Raw genomic sequence first — 18,503 nt, forward strand, 5'->3', positions numbered from 1 at the left:
AGCTACCTGTTGTGCCGCTCGTTGTTGTGAGCGTCGCTCCTCTGCCCTCTGTTGTTGTTGGAGGGCGACTGACCAGTTGCGTCCTTCACAAGCCTTCTCCACAGAGGCTGATCTTGACACCGCTGGAACTCGTCATCGGCAAGTCCAATCAGCTCCATATCGTTTCGTACCATATCAATCCATCTCTTCTCTAACCCGTGCTGTGCCCGTTTATCCCCCTCTATCCAGAGAAACAAAGCTATTGGGCATTGAGGTGGCTGGGCATGCGGGCTACATGCCCCAGCCAACACAATCTCGCCTGCCGGAAGAGCTTGCTGATGGTACTGTGTTCAGATCGTTTAAGGTTCTGTGAGCTCCTTACACAGTCCAGTATGGTTAACCCAGGATGGGTCGTAGGCAGGCCAGCATGAATGTTTAAAACTGGAGATGTTCTTTTGAAGGGCTCCACGTTTCGAAAGCACAGAGAAGGGAGGGCATAACTGTGGCCATAAAAACCCAGAGCTTCATATGGTAGCGTCCACACAGAATTATGCAGCTTATGAAAAGAGAATGCCTCTCAACTGGTTCAGTGAGACCTCTGCTGCCAAACCAGAGCTGGTCAAAAGGACACTGCACAACTGCCCCATCACTCTTGAGTGGAGGAGATTGAGTATTTAATGACATAAAATACCCGTGGAAGATGCTTTGTTTTTTGTGAGATTAATTGTATAGCGCCATCCTGAAATAGCACACTCCAGGTTCATCAGTAGCATCTCCAACACCTTTCGCAAAGCTTGATTGAACAATAAGGAGCAATGTCTTGACAGCCCCTCGGCATCGATCAGCCTCCCACTGGATCTGTTCCAGATGGAAATTCCTCTGGTACAGCCATGGAAAGCTTCTCAGACTACACGGTCAAATATGTTAAAAACAGCAAATGTTAATGGACATTCCTGTCGCGCTTCAAGGTGAACAGGGAATGGTTCTGACTCCCGGCCACACGGCTTTACCAGAGCCTGCCCACTATTGTGAAGGTCCCACATGATTGTGAGTAGAGGGTTAGCAGAGGGATCAATAAAGCAGATATTTAGGTGCTGTTGAAATTCTGTAAACTTCTGCCGGAGCAGACTGATAGAAAATATGGTGTCCTTCAGGACTGCCCCAGTTTGAAACCACATTGGGACTCTGCAAGCCTCTCTTCACCAGCAATCAAACATGTACACACGGGTTTACTCTCAAACACACCCGTGTGCTGAACTAGTAACTAATTGGCACGTTTTGTTTACGTGACAAACCTTACTAACTGGCTGCATCGGGTGTTGGTGGGTTTAACGACACATTTATATTTATGTGACTTAACCCAAAAAAAACACTTGTGGATATAGAAAAATCTCTGAGCGAATCTTATTAAAATGATCTACCCCTCTTCCTGTATATTTAGGCATAAACGATTATGACAAATATAAGAAAAATAATGAAAAACAACGGCTGCCACTGTGGAAAGGCGTGGAGGTGTGGAGGCGGCTGCTACTGCTAGAGTCGAACCTGCGTCTGGGACTTGAGGCCGCGCCGCACAGCCACGAGCAGCGTGCGGGTGATGACCTCTCGGAATTCCTCCTCCGTATGCGAGATGATCGCCAAGCGCTGCACCACCGTCGCGAGGCACAAGCTGGCATTGTCGGAGAGGGCCATTTCAGTCAGCTGGGGAAAGAGATGCAGGTGGGGGGGTGGTACACAAGAGGGAAATTTAAGTGGGGTGCAAGGGACCGCATAACCATGGAGCAGGTGTTAACAAAAAGGGTCACATTGCTTCTCTTTCAGCTATATAAAAAAAAAGATAAACTATTTTATTTTACTAGGTAAGGCCCACTGAGCTACATAGCTCTTTTTCAGAAGCGACCAAGCCATCGCAAACGATAGCTCAAGAAAGTGGCTTGTCACAAGTAAATTACTCTAAATGCACGTTTATAAATGTGGAGGGAAAAACCGCAGGACCCAGAGAAAAATCCACGCGAACATATGAGAAAACGCAAACTCAATATATATAAAGCTGTCGGGGTCAGGATCAAACACACAACCTCCTGTATACCAGGCGAGGTAGTTAACATCTCTTGACAGTGTCACCCGAACGCCATAAACATTTAAAATCAACAGCCTCCGTAGCACGGAACCACATGACAGTAGCACACACACACACGTTGGCTCATTGGCTACCTTGTGTAACAACAGCAGGTGGTGCTCAGTTACCATTCACTCCATTATCTGCTGAATATTCTCAGCACCACAGCCCCTCCCCTCTTTAATCTTCATGGGACACAATTCCTCAGTTACAAAGACTTCAGGTTAAAACCTAGACAATTTACAGCTCTTTGTCAACCCACTGCTGGACGAACAGCTTCCCCACACAAACAACATCACCATCCCCACGCGCCTTGCTCTGATGGCGCAATGCAAGTCGCTCGTGCATACGAGCCGAGCGTTCACACTCGACGCACCTGTATGGAGTAGAAGCAGTTGTGCAGGAGTGGCAGCAGATAGCCGCTGTCCACCTTCTCCATGCCAGCCACGTACTTTGTGGCCGCCTGGAATGCCTCGAGGCGGATGTCAAAATTGATATCGTCGAGATGCCTGCGATCAAAGGCATTCATCTGCAGCACGCACACAAATGCACACACGTGCACACACATGTAACAGAGGCAAACAGCAGAGTTCAAATACAAATAGCGAATCAAACATTCTTTGGCTCTTTCAGTAAAGTCACGTAGATAGGTACAAAGAAAATAATCAAGAATCAAACACACTGAACAGCATTAATTACCTACCGCATAGGCACAATTTGAGTCAAAATAATAAATTGCACTGTTAATGAATATAATTTATGTACAAGTATATATGTTATCTAAGGTACTGTATGATACTTAATCATCTGTAAAATGGATACAGGGAAAAAATACTTTGGCGAGTAACAATCCTTCAACACAAAAGGTGATTTTTTTGGGTTAAGATCACGTAAGTATAAATGTGTCATTAACCCTCCACCACCCGACACAGCCAATTAGTAAAATTTGTCACGTAAAAAAAATGTGCCAATGAGTTACTAGTTCACCACACCGGTGTGTTGGAGGGAATTCTGGCAAAATCACCTGATGAAGCTGGTTGTAATTACCAGCGAAACTCATCATCAACCGATTGGAAATCTTCACACATCCATCCAAACTATAACCAGCCCGGTGGCGCCATGGTCAGAGTTCACGGCTTGTGTGACCAAGTTAAAAAAACAATTGAGTCCATGTGGTTCCTCATCCCTCTAGGGCTCGATAAAATAAGTCAGAATCAGAATATTTATTTAAACTGTGGGAGTCCAAAGTTGCTGTCCAATGGATTGATTCATCTTTGACATTGTAATTTGGAATTTTCACTCTCGAACCAGGCTACAGATAGGAAATGTGTGCCTCCAAACACTTGTTGATGAATAAAACCACATTGACAGTCCAAAGCGCAAAGTCATGGGGCTAGTGCATTTTATTTTCACAGAAAAGGATAGGGAATGCAAGACAGTGCTTACTGTGTAATATCGTACATGACTACATACACCAAAAAGATAAGTAAATTGATACTGAAACAACAGTCACATCAAAGTTGTTCCGAGAGGGGAAAAAAATCCCACGTGCCAGACTTGCATACTCAAAATATAAACATAGTTAAACATTATTTTTTTTTCAATATCCAGAACATATATATTTGACTCACCTATTCATATTTTACAGATTATAGCAGAGTTGACATGCCGGCTATGCCACCACCCACACCTAACAGAGTTCTATTCGTTTCTTTTTTATGTTGATTTATTTATTTCTGCTGACCAGGAAGTACCCCATAGACAGTTAAAAAAATATGCTCTGAGCTCAACAGAAACATTTACCGTATCAGCCATATGTCTGATGCTAAGAATGTCATGAGAAAGTAAGCAGTTTTCTGTGTTATTTATTGGCCTCTTTTGTCATTACCAAGATACTGAATGACATGAATGCCATAAATACAGGAGGTGTCAAGACGTCCAAACGACAACTATTACAAGGCATCGAGTCTGTATTAACGACACAGTTGAGGTAAAACATGCCAACAGGGAGCCTGAGAGGCTGTCTCTGGTATAGGCCAATCAGTTCCAAGCAGAGTTCGTACAGGATAAATGCATGTGTTTGCACGTTTTACCACATGTATATCTTGTTTGTGCAGCTGTAATACCTTCTAACAGGTGTCGAGTTGGTGATTGAATATCTTAACACCTGTATTTATGCCAGAAAAGGTAAATCCTTTTCTAACATTTTTTCTTGTTCCTTAAGCCACTGTTTGTCTTTGGTAGCAGTCACTCTTCACATACCTGTACAATGACTATGCACAAAGGCAGTCCTCGACATACGAAGATCTGCACTTACGAACCAGCTTCTATGAGATATATTTATTTTTATCGACTTGCAAACGCGAACTCGCACTTGCAAATGGAACCGCGGAACGATTTTGTTCAGCGAAGCGATTCTCTGCGAGAAGTAATGAATCACAGTAGCCCGCTGGGAGTGAGTTTGTGAGTGTGAAAGTGAGTATGCGAGCGTTACCTGGTGTGGTGTATAAACATCACCAGCGGTTAGCGCACTGCGTTACAAACCCGACGACTCGAGTTCGATTCCCGCTCACGGCTTACACCAGTGACGATTATTTGAACCGGCCTTGGGCCTCCCCCAAGTCGACTCAGCCTCAAATGAGTACCTGGTGCAGTATGTAAAGATATCGACACTGGGGAGCCAAAAGCGGTCGGGCGTGGTGTTTGCCACCCACCCCCTCGTGTATCGTGCCGGCCTTCATAGTTGCTCGCTAACAGCACTTGCCTCAACAGTATGTTAAGGCTATAAGGGGGATCTTTGTCTATGTACACTGACTACACATACCTGTACAATCACATCTGTGATGTATGTGACTGTATTGTCCAGTTCCCCAAGGGTCTGTGAAAAACAACACATTTGCAAAAAAACGCAATCAATTAATACAACCAAATAATCACAACATACAAGTTATTCAGATTTGATGTCTTTACAAGAATGTAGGCCCTTCTCACAAATCAGGAGGCATAACTCAAGCAACACATTTAAAAGTGAGCAGAGTAAATGGAATAATATTTCCTACTTCCCATATCTGTCTCTCCAGTACGGAGCAATAGTTAGCAAGTCCATGGACTTGCTAATGATGATTGATGAGACAAACGTTGACAGGGTCACGTGAGGGGGAGCACAGGATCCAATGGCGGCGAAGTATAATAAGGGCGGAGATTGACAGAGCACGTGCGGCGAGTAGAATTCGAGAATAGGGGCGTGGCCGGACCGGGAGAGGCATAAGAGCCGTCGCGAGCCGGACCTGGGGGGCTGTTGGTGTGGGAAACGCCGTCGTCGTTGCCTTGGAACGGGTCGTTTCCGTCGTCTTCGAGATGTCTTGAGACTACAAGCTATGTTGTCCCAGAATAGTTTCGTCTCATTAAGTGTATATAGTCACTCGTGGTTACTCGTTGAGTTGTCAGTGGACTTTATTCCAATAAATATACGGAAAGACAAGACGGTGTCAATGAGAGCTACATTACAGCAGTATTGGTTTAATGCAAGCAAACTCTGGATCGCTTTTGACATTGAGTGTCTTGTCAGCAGAGGCAGGCTTGCTTGAATCAAAGCTGGTAAAACGGAAGATGTTTATGAAAAGGCAAGGACTCTCTCCAAAAGATATGGGTCCCAGTTTGACGCAAAACTATCCAAAACATAACACAATACCATCACAAAGCGTCGTTTGTGAATGCAATGAGATTACCTGGAAGACGGCAGAGAGGGCCTGTCGAGAGAGCTTGTTTTGGAGGCATGACAGGAGACATGCCAGAGGCTTGAGGTAACTCCCAGGAACAGAAACGCGTTTCAATAGGTTCATGATTGTCTCCAGGATGTCCACCTCCATGTCCTGCATTCACATGCACACAGCCAGCAATGTCAGCTTAGTAGTAATCCTAGTCAAGTCACAGTATAACAGCATAGGATGCGAACAGTCTTGGATAATTTCATATTGACTTGTGCGTCTAGAAACCTGTCCAAGGTTGGCTTTGGAGAGGTAGGGCACGAGCAGACCGATGAGAAGAGAGCTCTGCTCCTCGTTCACCACGAACTTGCTCACTCTGCGAAACCACAGTTCAAATTACCAACATGTCAGCAGAGAACCTGAATAACTGATGAAAAAACACAAGCCAGATAAAATCAAGTGGGATACCTGTAACATGAATGTGTGAACTGCACATCGAGTGCAATATACATTACAGGCAGACATTGCTTAGCAGACATTGTTATCCCGTAGAACGCGATCTTTGTCTTAGAAATTTTTTTTTTAAATGAATAAAATCCCAAAACCTAAAAAGTGCTTACGCGTGAACAGAGCGCTGGCCGAAGGAAAAACAACAGTCAACATCTTTATTTACATTCACTCAGCCAATGAAAGCGACTTACACTACTGAACCAAGCAGCGTGGGCGCCACTTAGAGCTATAGAGCTCTTTTTCAGATGCGACCTGGCCACAAATGATAGATCAACGAAGTGGCTTACCATGTGGAAAATTATAGCAGCCAAATATTCTAAATGCATGTTTCTAAATGTGGAGGGAAAAACCGGAAGACCTAGAGAAAAATCCAACACGACCACAGGGAGAACATGCAAATACCAAATATACAGGCGTCAGGGTCGGGTTTGAACCCACAACCTCCTGTATACCAGGCGAGATAGTTAACATTAACATCTCGCCACTGTGGCGATTCTATTTGTGCTCACTTCTCCAGGAACGCACCTCGAGTGCTAAGCAAGGTCTGCGTGTAATTGCTCCATTAGTTGATACGTAACATTATACAGTGGTACCTTGGTATACGACCGCTTTGAAATACGTCGAATTTGGTATACGTCGTGTTTTGACGAGAAAAAAGTCTTGGGATACGTCTTGCTTGGAATATGACGCTCTTGCTAGAACTTGTATGGGTCTGGATGAGTCACCGCGTACCCGCCGCGTAGACCCCGTTCACGACTCCTCCCCTTCCTCACCACCATCCTCGTAGGCCATCAACTCCTCTCAGCAAGGTAAAGTGACGTAAAAAAAATTATATTTATTAAAATTTATGTATGCATTTTAGTAATAAGTAGTGTCTAAATTATTTTATACAACCCCATTAATCTATAATATGCCACATAAAATATAATTTCTTATACTCTGGAACGGATTATTTCCTTTCCCTTTATTTCTTATGGGAAAAATTCGTTTGGGATACGTCATTTTCGGTATAAGTCAAACCTTCTGGAACGAATTAACGACGTATACCAAGGTACCACTGTAATATGATTTGCACATAACATTGCATAGATTAAAAAAAATAATATTCTTACATGCTTGATTTGATATATTTATTCTGAGGCTGAAGACTATATTTTAATAGGTCCAGCCCTAAATAAATCACTTTGTGATAAATGCATTAAAAAATACTCCTTTACAGTGATGTGTATGTGTGTAATTCCAATAAATGTAATGTTAAATGGGACTGATTTAATGTACTGTTAAAACTTGCCAAACAAGGAACCAAAGTATATAAAGTGGTATTATAACAGCCATCCCAAAACTGTGTTGACCAGACTGTAACAAACGTAACACAATGAATGGAACACTTGTGCAGCAAGACTAATACAACTTAAACTGTGATTACTGCCTGTTATAAATCATGGAAACATGATTTTCACTGTTTCATGAGACAGTAAAACATGCTATTCGGAATGAAAGAGCTCATTCAGATCTATAAGAGTGCCTCTTCACCTCATCATGACACTGAGTGCATAATTAGAATAGAGTACTGAAATTGGATTGTTATGTTTTAATATTGTATACTGAATATACTCAGACATCATTATAATACCCAGGATGTCCTGTCTGCATTGGGACAGCCTGAGTGCAAACAACACACTGTACAATCGTATTTGTGTATAAACTAAACTATTTTGTATTTTACCAGGTAGAGCCCACTGAGCTCTTTTTCAGAGGCGACCTGGCCATGTGTGAATTTACTGCAGTAGCCAACTAATCTAAAAGCACGTTTCTAAATGGAGGGAAAAACTGGAGGGCCCAGAGAAAAATAGGCGCAACCACGGGAAGAACATGAAAACTCGGAATATACATATTCTTAGGTTTTTTCGGTAAAGTCACGGTGGTAAAAAATTAAAATTAATAAAAGTCAAATAAAAATAAAATAAAAATCACGACGTTTCGGAGGCAACACAAGCCTCCGTCTTCAGGTGGAACCGTTACAGCACGATAGCTGTATCAAGTAAGAGAAATTCCAAGAAAATAGTCCTTGTATATATACTGGTTGAGGGTGGGAGGAGCCATGGTAGGCCCTGGATATTAATATTGTGAGGTTCGGTGCGGCTGAAGCACGGTGTTAGGAATGAGCCTTTGTTGTGTAGACTGGTTGAAAAGAGTTGTTAAGGTGAGGCTGATGTAAAGGTGCGGCTGCTGTGAACCAGGCATCGTCTGGCCGGGATCGAACCCACGACCTCAAGCGTACCAGGAGGAGATAAAATCTCGGCACCGCAGTGCCCCATAGTCAAGTCATGGCTACATGTGGTCAAGTATAACTGAAAAAACAATTTAAAAACTATATATGAAAAAAATTAGATAAAAACTATATATATTTGACATGTCAAATTGCACTCAGGGTCGAATAATTAACTTTCAAATTGATCGACCATAACATGCCACACAGCCAAGGTTGCCATTCAATTGTAAGACAATAACAGCATGGCTTGCTTTTACGAGTGAACCTTTGCATAAGATTCATCCGGAGTACTAACCGAGACAAAATGTTGAGGTTCTTGGAAACTTGATCATGGAATTTTTTGCTGTTCATCTTGTCACGGTCCTTGACAACGCCCGCCAGGTACTGGAGGATGCCCGTTACGTGTGGCAACAGCAGCCGTGTGCCCAGCTCCAGCTGTGTCCCATCTACAATGGGGACAAAAAGGCGGCGATGATTGCAACGGCTTCTCATCATCGGTTCTATTTCTCTTTCTGAGGCGTCCTGTGATATTTGAAATGTCTTAAAAATAAAACGTATAAAAACGGTCAAAAACAAGTTAACATTATCTGTTGATGCTGTGTTGGCAATAGTGCACGAGCACAAAAAACTCAACACATGTGACAAAAAATTGCCTTAAAATTAAATATATAAGAGACATTTCACAGTCAATGGCCCTTTGTCATCTTACCTATAAACGTCATTCTTTGTCTGTCCATCTGTCTGCGCATGCTCGCTTGCGGGGGATTTGGCTCCCGGACCGTGGGGTTTATGTTTTTTTAAAGTAGCCGGATACCATGAAAAAGTAGCACGCCGTAAGCCCCGTGGTGAGCCAGCGCTATTCCGTTTTCCCATCCGTAAACTTAAAAGTAGTTAAATTAACAATTGAGTGCAATTTCTCTTAATTTAATAATTTAGCTAGCCACTCGGCGCGGGACAAAGCACGCAATTGTGCATGCGCGAAACGCTGACAGGGGTTGCCCCTAGCAATGCACACACGATCGGCAAAAACTTTCATTCGCGTTACGAATGCAACAAAAAAACACAGAACACTGAGGTTAATTCTTCAGTGTGATGTCCTCTTCTCCCACCACCCCAATGCGTCCAGTTACTACTATAGAGTCCGTACATATTAATATTATAGCGCTTAGATAGTATTATTGAAGCGCGGGCGGGGGGAGCAGCCCAGCCCCCAGTCTGCCAAGGTGCCATCTCGGCCGGCTGGCCAATCTAGGCGAGGCCAGGGGCTCTGCACGAGACTAGGCCTCACCACGGCAACGTTAAGTAAGTTATATTTTACTCTTTGCTTCTTTCAGTAAAGTCACGTAGAAAGAAATTAAATTAAATAATAATAGAATACGGCGTTTTAATTGCAACACAAGCAACCATCATCATGTACAAATCAATGAGAAAACAAACACAGTAAACTTGGAAATATAATGCAATACAACACAAAGTCAGCCAACACAACAGTCAACAACCCCAACCTGGTTGATTACGTTCTTCCAAAGAGTGCTCAATTTGAGGGAGAGGGAGAGACAAAAGTTATATTTTCTTGCTGCTTTCGCTAAACTCACATACATAGAAAACTGGTATTAAAAAAATAAGTTTGGAATGCTATTGCCAATAAACTGCAACTTGAATCACTACCTATGGGATCTTCACTCAAAACTGCTCTAGAGGAGTTGTACACTCCGAGCTGCCACTGCTATTCAGTGGCCTAAAATAAAATAAAATGTTTCGCTCCAGATGACCGCTGCAAAGTATTATCTGTGTTTTGATTTATTGTGCTGATCTTAAAGGTGCATTGAAAAATGTTATACTCCGACTGATGCTCCTGATGTTGTGGAGTGACTCATGCAGCCAGCTATGGCTGCAGGGTTTGGTGGTTCATGTTGTTTATGTTGTTTATTGTGAACATTCAGTCACAGTTCCTATGCTCACTGTTACATTGCTTTTATGGCTTTATTTTGGTGATTTTGAAAAGTTTTTTGGTTTGGCCATGTTTGTTTGTTGTAGTACGGAGTGAGACTGATGGCCTCAATCTAAGTTGTCTTGTGGTTGTTGCTGTTTGACTTGCATCCCACTGGAATTTTTGCACACAGCGTTGGTGTACGGTGCTTTTTTCTGGAATTTTTGCTGTTTTTTTTTCCTGGATTTTCAGTTTCCACAGTCACTTAAAGATGTTTCCATGTTCATGTTTTTGTTGTTTGTTTGTTGCGGTTGCACCCAATTCAAGAGCCGAATGGCTCACAGGGCTATACCTAACAAATGAACTTGAACTCTTTTGCTAAACTCACGTAGATAGAATTCTATTATTTAAATAATCACCTTGTAAATATTTAATTAATATTTATTGTGTGCAGACAAATAGTATTTATTTTTCCTGCTTCTTTCGCTAAACGCACGTAGCAAAAGAAACCTATAATTTACATTATCGCCTTAGAAATCTTACAATAATATTGTTTGTGTGCAGGCAACTATTATTTCATTTTCTTGCTTCTTTCACTAACTTATGTAAATTCAAACCTATTTTTTAAACAATCGCCTTATTTTTATACAAACACATTTTTTTGTGTGCAGACAACTCATATTTCACAATTTACTTAGTTATTATTTTTATTATTACATGTGTTCCTATGTCCTTGTGTGCGTCTGAGTCCACGTGCGTGTCTGCGACAATTTGTGTGTGTGTGAACGTCCGTGTGTGTATAAGTCAATGTATGTGTGCGAGTTGATGTGTGTGTCAGTCGATGTGTGTGTCAGTCGATGTGTGTGTGTGTCAGTCGATGTGTGTGTGTTAATCAATGTGTGTGCATGGTGTGTGTGTAGACAACTAATATTTCACAATTAGGTTGGTAATTTTTAAAATTCTAATGTGTGTGTCTAAGTCCATGTGTGTGTGTGAGTCCATGTGCATGTCTGCGTCGATGTGTGTGTGAAAGTCGATGTATGTGTGTGTGAGTCGAAGTGTGTGCCTACGTTTATGTGTGTGTTTGTGAGTCGATATGTGTGTGTAACTCCATGTGCGTGTATCTAAAGTCGATGTCTGTGTGTGTGATTCCATATGTGTATGTGTGTGTAGGGCAATATGTGTGAGAGTCTATGTGTGTGTGAGTCGATGTGTGTAAGTCGATGTGTGTGCGTAGGTTCATGTGTGTGTGTCAGTCCATATGTGTGTGTAGGTTGTTGTGTCTGAGTATATGTGTGAGTCAATGTGTGTGCATGGGTTCATGTGTGTGTCTCTTAGTCAATGTGTGTGTAAGTCCATATGTGTGTGTAGGTCAATGTGTGCGAATCTATGTATGTGTGTGAGTCGATGTGTGCAAGTCGATGTGTGTGCTTGAGTCCATATGTGTGTGTAAGTCCATGTGTGTGTGTATCTTAGTCGCTATGTGTGTGAGTTGATGTGTTTGTGTGTGTAGGTCAATGTCTGTAAGTCTGTGTAAGTCGATGTGTGTGTCTGTCTTTTTCGCCCAGGCAACGCCAGGTACTTCCTGCTAGTCTTACCGATTAAACGTAATTTTTTGTCTGTCTCTGTGTGTGTGTGGACAAAACGTGCCAAGGATTTGGCTCGCGAACCGTGGGGTTTCCGTTTTAAAAAAGTAGGCAGGTACCACGCGATAAGCACCGTGGTGAGCCAGCGCTATTCGATTTTCCCATCCGTCAACTTTAAAAGTAGTTAAATTAAGAATTTAGTGCTATTTATTTTTTATGCATTTCCTTACATCGCTCAGTCTACATTATAGACTGCCAGTACACTCACCAAACTTAATAACCAGGCAAGTCTACATTGTAGACTGCCAGTACACTCACTCCGATTAAAAACCAGGCTACAGTCTACATTATTGGTTATTTTATTATTATTATTGTCATTAATTTTATTCACTTTTTTATTATTATTTTTCTATCTACGTGCTTTTACAGAAAGAACCAAAGATTATTATAGTTAGTATAGCTACTACTACAGCAGTACACACTGCCATAGAGTTAGTATAGCTACTACTACAGCCAGTATACACTGCTATAGAGTTAGTGTAGCTACTACTATAGCCAGTACACACTGCTATAGAGTTAGTATAGCTACTACTACAGCCAGTACACACTGCTATAGAGTTAGTGTAGCTACTACTACAGCCAGTACACACTGCTATAGAGTTAGTATAGCTACTACTACAGCCAGTACACACTGCTATAGAGTTAGTATAGCTACTACTACAGCCAGTACACACTGCTATAGAGTTAGTATAGCTACTAAGACAGCCAGTACACACTGCTATAGAGTTAGTATAGCTACTACTACAGCCAGTACACACTGCTATAGAGTTAGTATAGCTACTACTACAGCCAGTACACACTGCTATAGAGTTAGTATAGCTACTACTACAGCCAGTACACACTGCTATAGAGTTAGTATAGCTACTACTACAGCCAGTACACACTGCTATAGAGTTAGTATAGCTACTACTACAGCCAGTACACACTGCTATAGAGTTAGTATAGCTACTAAGACAGCCAGTACACACTGCTATAGAGTTAGTATAGCTACTACTACAGCCAGTACACACTGCTAGAGTTAGTATAGCTACTACTACAGCCAGTACACACTGCTATAGAGTTAGTATAGCTACTACTACAGCCAGTACACACTGCTATAGAGTTAGTATAGCTACTACTACAGCAGTACACACTGCTATAGAGTTAGTATCGCTACAACTACAACCAGTACACACTGCTATAGAGTTAGTGTAGCTACTACTACAGCCAGTACACACTGCTATAGAGTTAGTATAGCTACTACTACAGCCAGTACACACAGCTATAGAGTTAGTATTGCTGCTACTACAGCCAGTACACACTGCTATAGAGTTAGTATAGCTACTACTACAGCCAGTACACATTGCTATAGAGTTAGTATATTTACTACTACAGCCAGTACACACTGCTATAGAGTTAGTATAGCTACTACTACAGCCAGTACACACTGCTATAGAGTTAGTATAGCTACTACTACAGCCAGCACACACTGCTATAGAGTTAGTGTAGCTACTACTACAGCCAGTACACACTGCTATAGAGTTAGTGTAGCTACTACTACAGCCAGTACACACTGCTATAGAGTTAGTGTAGCTACTACTACAGCCAGTACACACTGCTATAGAGTTAATGTAGCTACTACTACAGCCAGTATACACTTCTATAGAGTTAGTATAGATACTACTACAGCCAGTACACACTGCTATAGAGTTAGTATAGATACTACGACAGCCAGTACACACTGCTATAGAGTTAGTATAGCTACTACTAGAGCCAGTACATACTACTGTAGCTATCGTCGTTACTACTACAGCCAGCACATACTACTGTAGTGATAGTAGATACTGCTATCGAGTCAGTAGATACTACTTTCGAGTTAGTAGATATTACTATAGTCAGTATATACTACTGTAGAGTTAGTAGCTACTGCTATAGAGTCAATATACACTATTATAGAGTCGGTAGATACTACTGCAGTCAGTATAAACTTCTGTAGAGTCACTAGATACTACTACAGTGAGTAGTCACGACTATAGAGTCGGTAAATACTACTGTAGAGTCGGTAGATACAACTGTAAAGTCAGGAGATACTATTGCAGAGTCGGTAGAGACTACTGTAGAGTAAGTATATACTGCTATAGAGTAAGCAGATACTACTATAGAGTTAGTAGTTATTACTATAGTCAGTGGATACTACTATAAAGTCAATAGATACGACTAGAGATTCAGTAGATACTACTGTAGTCCGTAGATACTACTGTAGAGTCAGTATTTACTGATATATAGTCAGCAGATACTACTGTAGAGTCAGTAGATAATACTACAGTCAGGAGATACCACTAGAGTCAGTAAATACTGCTACAGTCAGTAAATACTACTGTAGAGCCAGTATGTACTCCTATAAAGTCAGCAGATACTACTATAGAGTCTGTATATACTATTAAAGAGTCAGTAGATACTACTGTAGAGTGAGTAGATACTACTGTAGGGTCAATAGATACTACTATAAAGTCAACAGATACTACTGTAGAGCCAGATACTACTGTCGAGCCAGATACTACTAGAGTCACTAGATACTACTAGAGTCGCTAGATACTACTCACTCTATTGTATGTAGGGTGTGTAGGTATATATGCCTATGGGGGGGGTAAAAATATTTTTCGAGGGTGGGGGTGTCGACAATTTTAGGAAACCTTTTAGATAAACTATTTACCCGCCACTTTCTATTAATTTTGGATTCAGGACTTCCTCAAGCCTCTTATAATTTTGTTGACAGACAAATGGACATACGGAATGCCGGGCTTTCACAATAGATTAGTACTTGTGTATGTATGTTATGTTTTTAAGATAAGTTTTAAAATATTTTTTTCTCTCAGGAAACGCCGGGTACTTCCCACTAGTAGAATAAAACTGGAAAGGCCAGAGAGATAGGGTCGATAAGAGTGAAAGAATACATATTACACCATGGGGCCTGACAAACAGTTTTACTTTGGCAAATGAATCGTTATATAACTTACCAAATAGGTTGTTGTAACTAATATTACAATTCATGATTGATTTTTTGGTTGGGCCAGGTAACGATCTTGCCAAATTTGTTCGTATCCTCCACCACCCAACGTAGCAAACAAATGTAACTTTCAAGTCTACAAGCGTTTAACGCACCAATTAAAATTGCTATTCAACTTACCGTTGAGCTAATACAACCATAATTGGCAAATTAAATACATGTAAGTGTGATCATTTCATTTGTGTCACTATGCCAGGTGGTGGAGGGTCTTATGACACAGATCTGCTGCTCGTCGTGTGTCGAGGTGTGAAGTTACTTGAACTTGTGGCAAAGAGGCATAACGTGATGCCGTACCGGGGAGGCTGGCAGGTGCGGGGAGCACGCAGCCCTGCGTAGACAGCGCCGAGTGCGTCTCCGTGGACTCCGGGTCAGGCACGGTCAGCAGGTTCTCGGCAATGTCGAGCACGCACTGGGCCGTCGTTGGGCTCAGATTCTTGGCTTTGAGCAGTGCATACACGTTGGGCAGCACACTGCACTCGAGATGCTCTGGGTGCTCCTTGGCTAAGAGTGGGATGAACCTGCAATTGCACACCAAGGAAAACACCACACAGTTATTAGACTATACCAACATTTTGGCAACGTAGTATATACAATAAGTGTTAGATAGTGTAAAATCCAATCCAAGTATTGGCGTCCTTTATTTTGGAAAGATATTCATATATTATCCTGTCAATCGTCATCATCCGCTATCATCAATCACTCCACTGCTGGATGAAGGCCTCCCCAAGCTGCCACCACTTCTCCCAATCTCGCGATGCAACAATCCAACAATACATCCAGTACATGGTGCAGTGGTATTATGGAATTTTTATTAATACAAATGTTTAATACATTTCAAGTATGTATTTTTGTTTTGTTTACTCAGGTGGCAACACTTGTCTTAGTTCATTACAAGATCGTGAAAGTGCAAAATAAATCTCAATGTGTTGTGGCTATCTGAAGAATATTGGGAGAGAGTGTGCTAGGGTCCACAGACAGGAGGCACCATCTGAGAAGACGTTACGAGCACGGTTAAACACTTGGTAGGTCGCCAAAGTTTAAAGGCCCTCTGACCTGACAACCATTCACTTTTTGTAAAATTATCAAGAAGCATACAAAATAAAGCCAAGAATTATGGGAAAAAATGAAGAAAAGATTGAGAGTCGTGGATGGAAAGTTACTGAAGAAATATTGCTGAATCTTTTTTGGTGAAATTTCCAGGAGAGCCTACAAAATTTCAAATACACTAAGAGAAATTATTGGGTTCAAAAGCATTACCAGAAAAGCAGGCATTATCCTACATTTTAAGGCATACTCAAAAAGAATAATATTATTTGTGACGATCATACATTACTTTCCATCCAGGGCCGGCACTTTACAATCGCCCTATAAAGTGCTAAAATTTCAAAATGTTGTAACTATCATGACAGATTGTAAATGTATCCAAACATTTAGATGAAACGAAATGACAACGATTAACACTAAATTTTGGCAGCACTATTGTGAGAAGTAGGAAGAGTGTGTGTTTGAGTTAGATGGTGGCTTAACACTCACTGCAGTATTTGGTGTATGTGGCTTCACTCAAACATTGCAAGAGACACAACTCTGGAACCGATCAAATCTCGTAGAACTAAGAAATACATCGGTATATAGTGGGACTCGGTGAGGTGAGGAGGACCAGGATAGAACCACATAGATTTAAACCGACAACCTTTTCCATGTCAAGAGGCAGAGATGACCACAATTACAGAGTACTCTACATGTTCATCAACCAGTGACCTTAAAAGAAAAAATATATATAATAGACATTTCAGGCAATGGCCCTTCTTCATAGCACGTACTCTGTCTCATAGTATGTGTTGCATTTATTGTTCACTGAGGTTGTGCGCCACCGCAAATGCAGCATCCCAAATAAGTTGCGTCATGACAGAGTAGGATTCTTAGTGTCTATGGGAGGCAAACGTAGAGTTTTCCTCTTCAAGCAGCGGTTAAGACAGTGTCCCAGCTAAGATTAAGGGTGTTGAACCAACACATGTACACAGCCCTATTGTCAATACTGCTGGATGTTCAAGGTTATCAATGAACACTGTGCGCTCATATTTTAGGTTAATAATTCCCTCATTATTTATCATATTGAATCGAGTAATTTTGATGTCCGACAAAGCTTTGATTGGTTCAAGAGTGATCCAGCCTCACACGTTGAAGGCTCGCGCAACCACTCACCTTGGAATCTGGCTCCACATTTGTACAAGTTTGAGCAGCGGCGTAGGAGAGTACTGGCTTTCTGTGGACAGGCGAGTAATCTAAAAGGAACCCACAAAGGCACACAAGATTCATACTTTATTATTTGGCTATATCATTGTAATCTAATCCAAAAAAACAAGAGTCAAACATCCCTGGCTTAATAATTGGGAATAGCACCAGATCATGTAATATGTAGATTTATCAAGTGCTGTGTTGAAGGGCCATGTATCGAAGCACCAAATGTGAAACGCCATATATCTGTTGCTTTTTAAAAATCGTTTAACAGTATAAGTAACGTGGGTTTTTAAAATAAAATACCTAGTATTTTAATCTCGGATAATATAGTCACGTTGAAAGTCCACAAAACGTAGACAGAAGTAATGCACCATATAAAAGTTATCTGCCAATGTTCTTATTGTCGCCATAGTCAGCTGCCAAGTTGACCAAGTTGTGTTACCTTCCCCGATGTGACCACTCGTACAATTGTTACGACACCGCTTGCGCTTCGTAATGGCTCGCAGCGTTTACAGAATGAAGTTGAATTATGTGGGTGAGGGTCATTCAACTGTAAGAATGGCCAAGCGAAGAAGGCAAGTTGGAATTTGATATAAAAATGAACCATCACAGAATTATTACATATAAACCTGCTTTTCAAAAGATTCAGAACGCATCAACTCGCTTGCATACTTCTGAATTCACGAGTGCGTTTATTATGTCCAGTTATCACACACAGACTCCGTTTACCAGGGGCCAGAAGAGTGCCTGGAAGACTGCCTCCAGCTCGCCAGCAGAGAAGGCGTACGCATCGTTGTCTTCAAAAAAGTGCAGCAGGCTATCCTGGCCCAGGCGTCGCAGCCGCTTCACGAGCGCGACCGAGCGCGGCTGCACCTGCAGGCAATCAGGGTCACAGTGCCAATGGCAGGCACGCATCAGTGATACGGGCAGCGCAGGGTCCATAATGTAACAAGGGCACTCACAATAACCAAGCAGCTTCGGAGTAAAGCAGAGGACCCCGCCACCTGGTAAAATGTGCCACCAATTTGGTCACGCTGTCACATGACAATGAAGAGT

At 41.8% G+C, this 18,503-nt stretch overlaps 1 protein-coding gene across 1 annotated transcript in view; it reads right to left on the bottom strand.

The window, feature by feature from the left end:
• UTP20 (UTP20 small subunit processome component) overlaps positions 1–18,503 on the bottom strand; it is a 115,551-nt gene that overhangs the window by 67,526 nt on the left and 29,522 nt on the right. Inside the window, exons 29-37 of the mRNA XM_061564720.1 lie at positions 18,177–18,320; positions 17,412–17,491; positions 15,504–15,727; positions 8,883–9,033; positions 6,094–6,181; positions 5,827–5,970; positions 4,923–4,976; positions 2,475–2,627; positions 1,525–1,680 (exon numbers count right to left, since the gene is read on the bottom strand). Of these exons, the coding sequence (XP_061420704.1) occupies positions 1,525–1,680; positions 2,475–2,627; positions 4,923–4,976; positions 5,827–5,970; positions 6,094–6,181; positions 8,883–9,033; positions 15,504–15,727; positions 17,412–17,491; positions 18,177–18,320 (1,194 nt within the window). The remainder of the gene's footprint in view (positions 1–1,524; positions 1,681–2,474; positions 2,628–4,922; positions 4,977–5,826; positions 5,971–6,093; positions 6,182–8,882; positions 9,034–15,503; positions 15,728–17,411; positions 17,492–18,176; positions 18,321–18,503) is intronic.

The sequence above is a fragment of the Lethenteron reissneri genome, chromosome 33 (genome assembly GCF_015708825.2).
Source record: "Lethenteron reissneri isolate LAM-NWPU_2019-01 chromosome 33, ASM1570882v1, whole genome shotgun sequence".
In the NCBI taxonomy this organism is placed as follows: Eukaryota; Metazoa; Chordata; class Hyperoartia; order Petromyzontiformes; family Petromyzontidae; genus Lethenteron; species Lethenteron reissneri.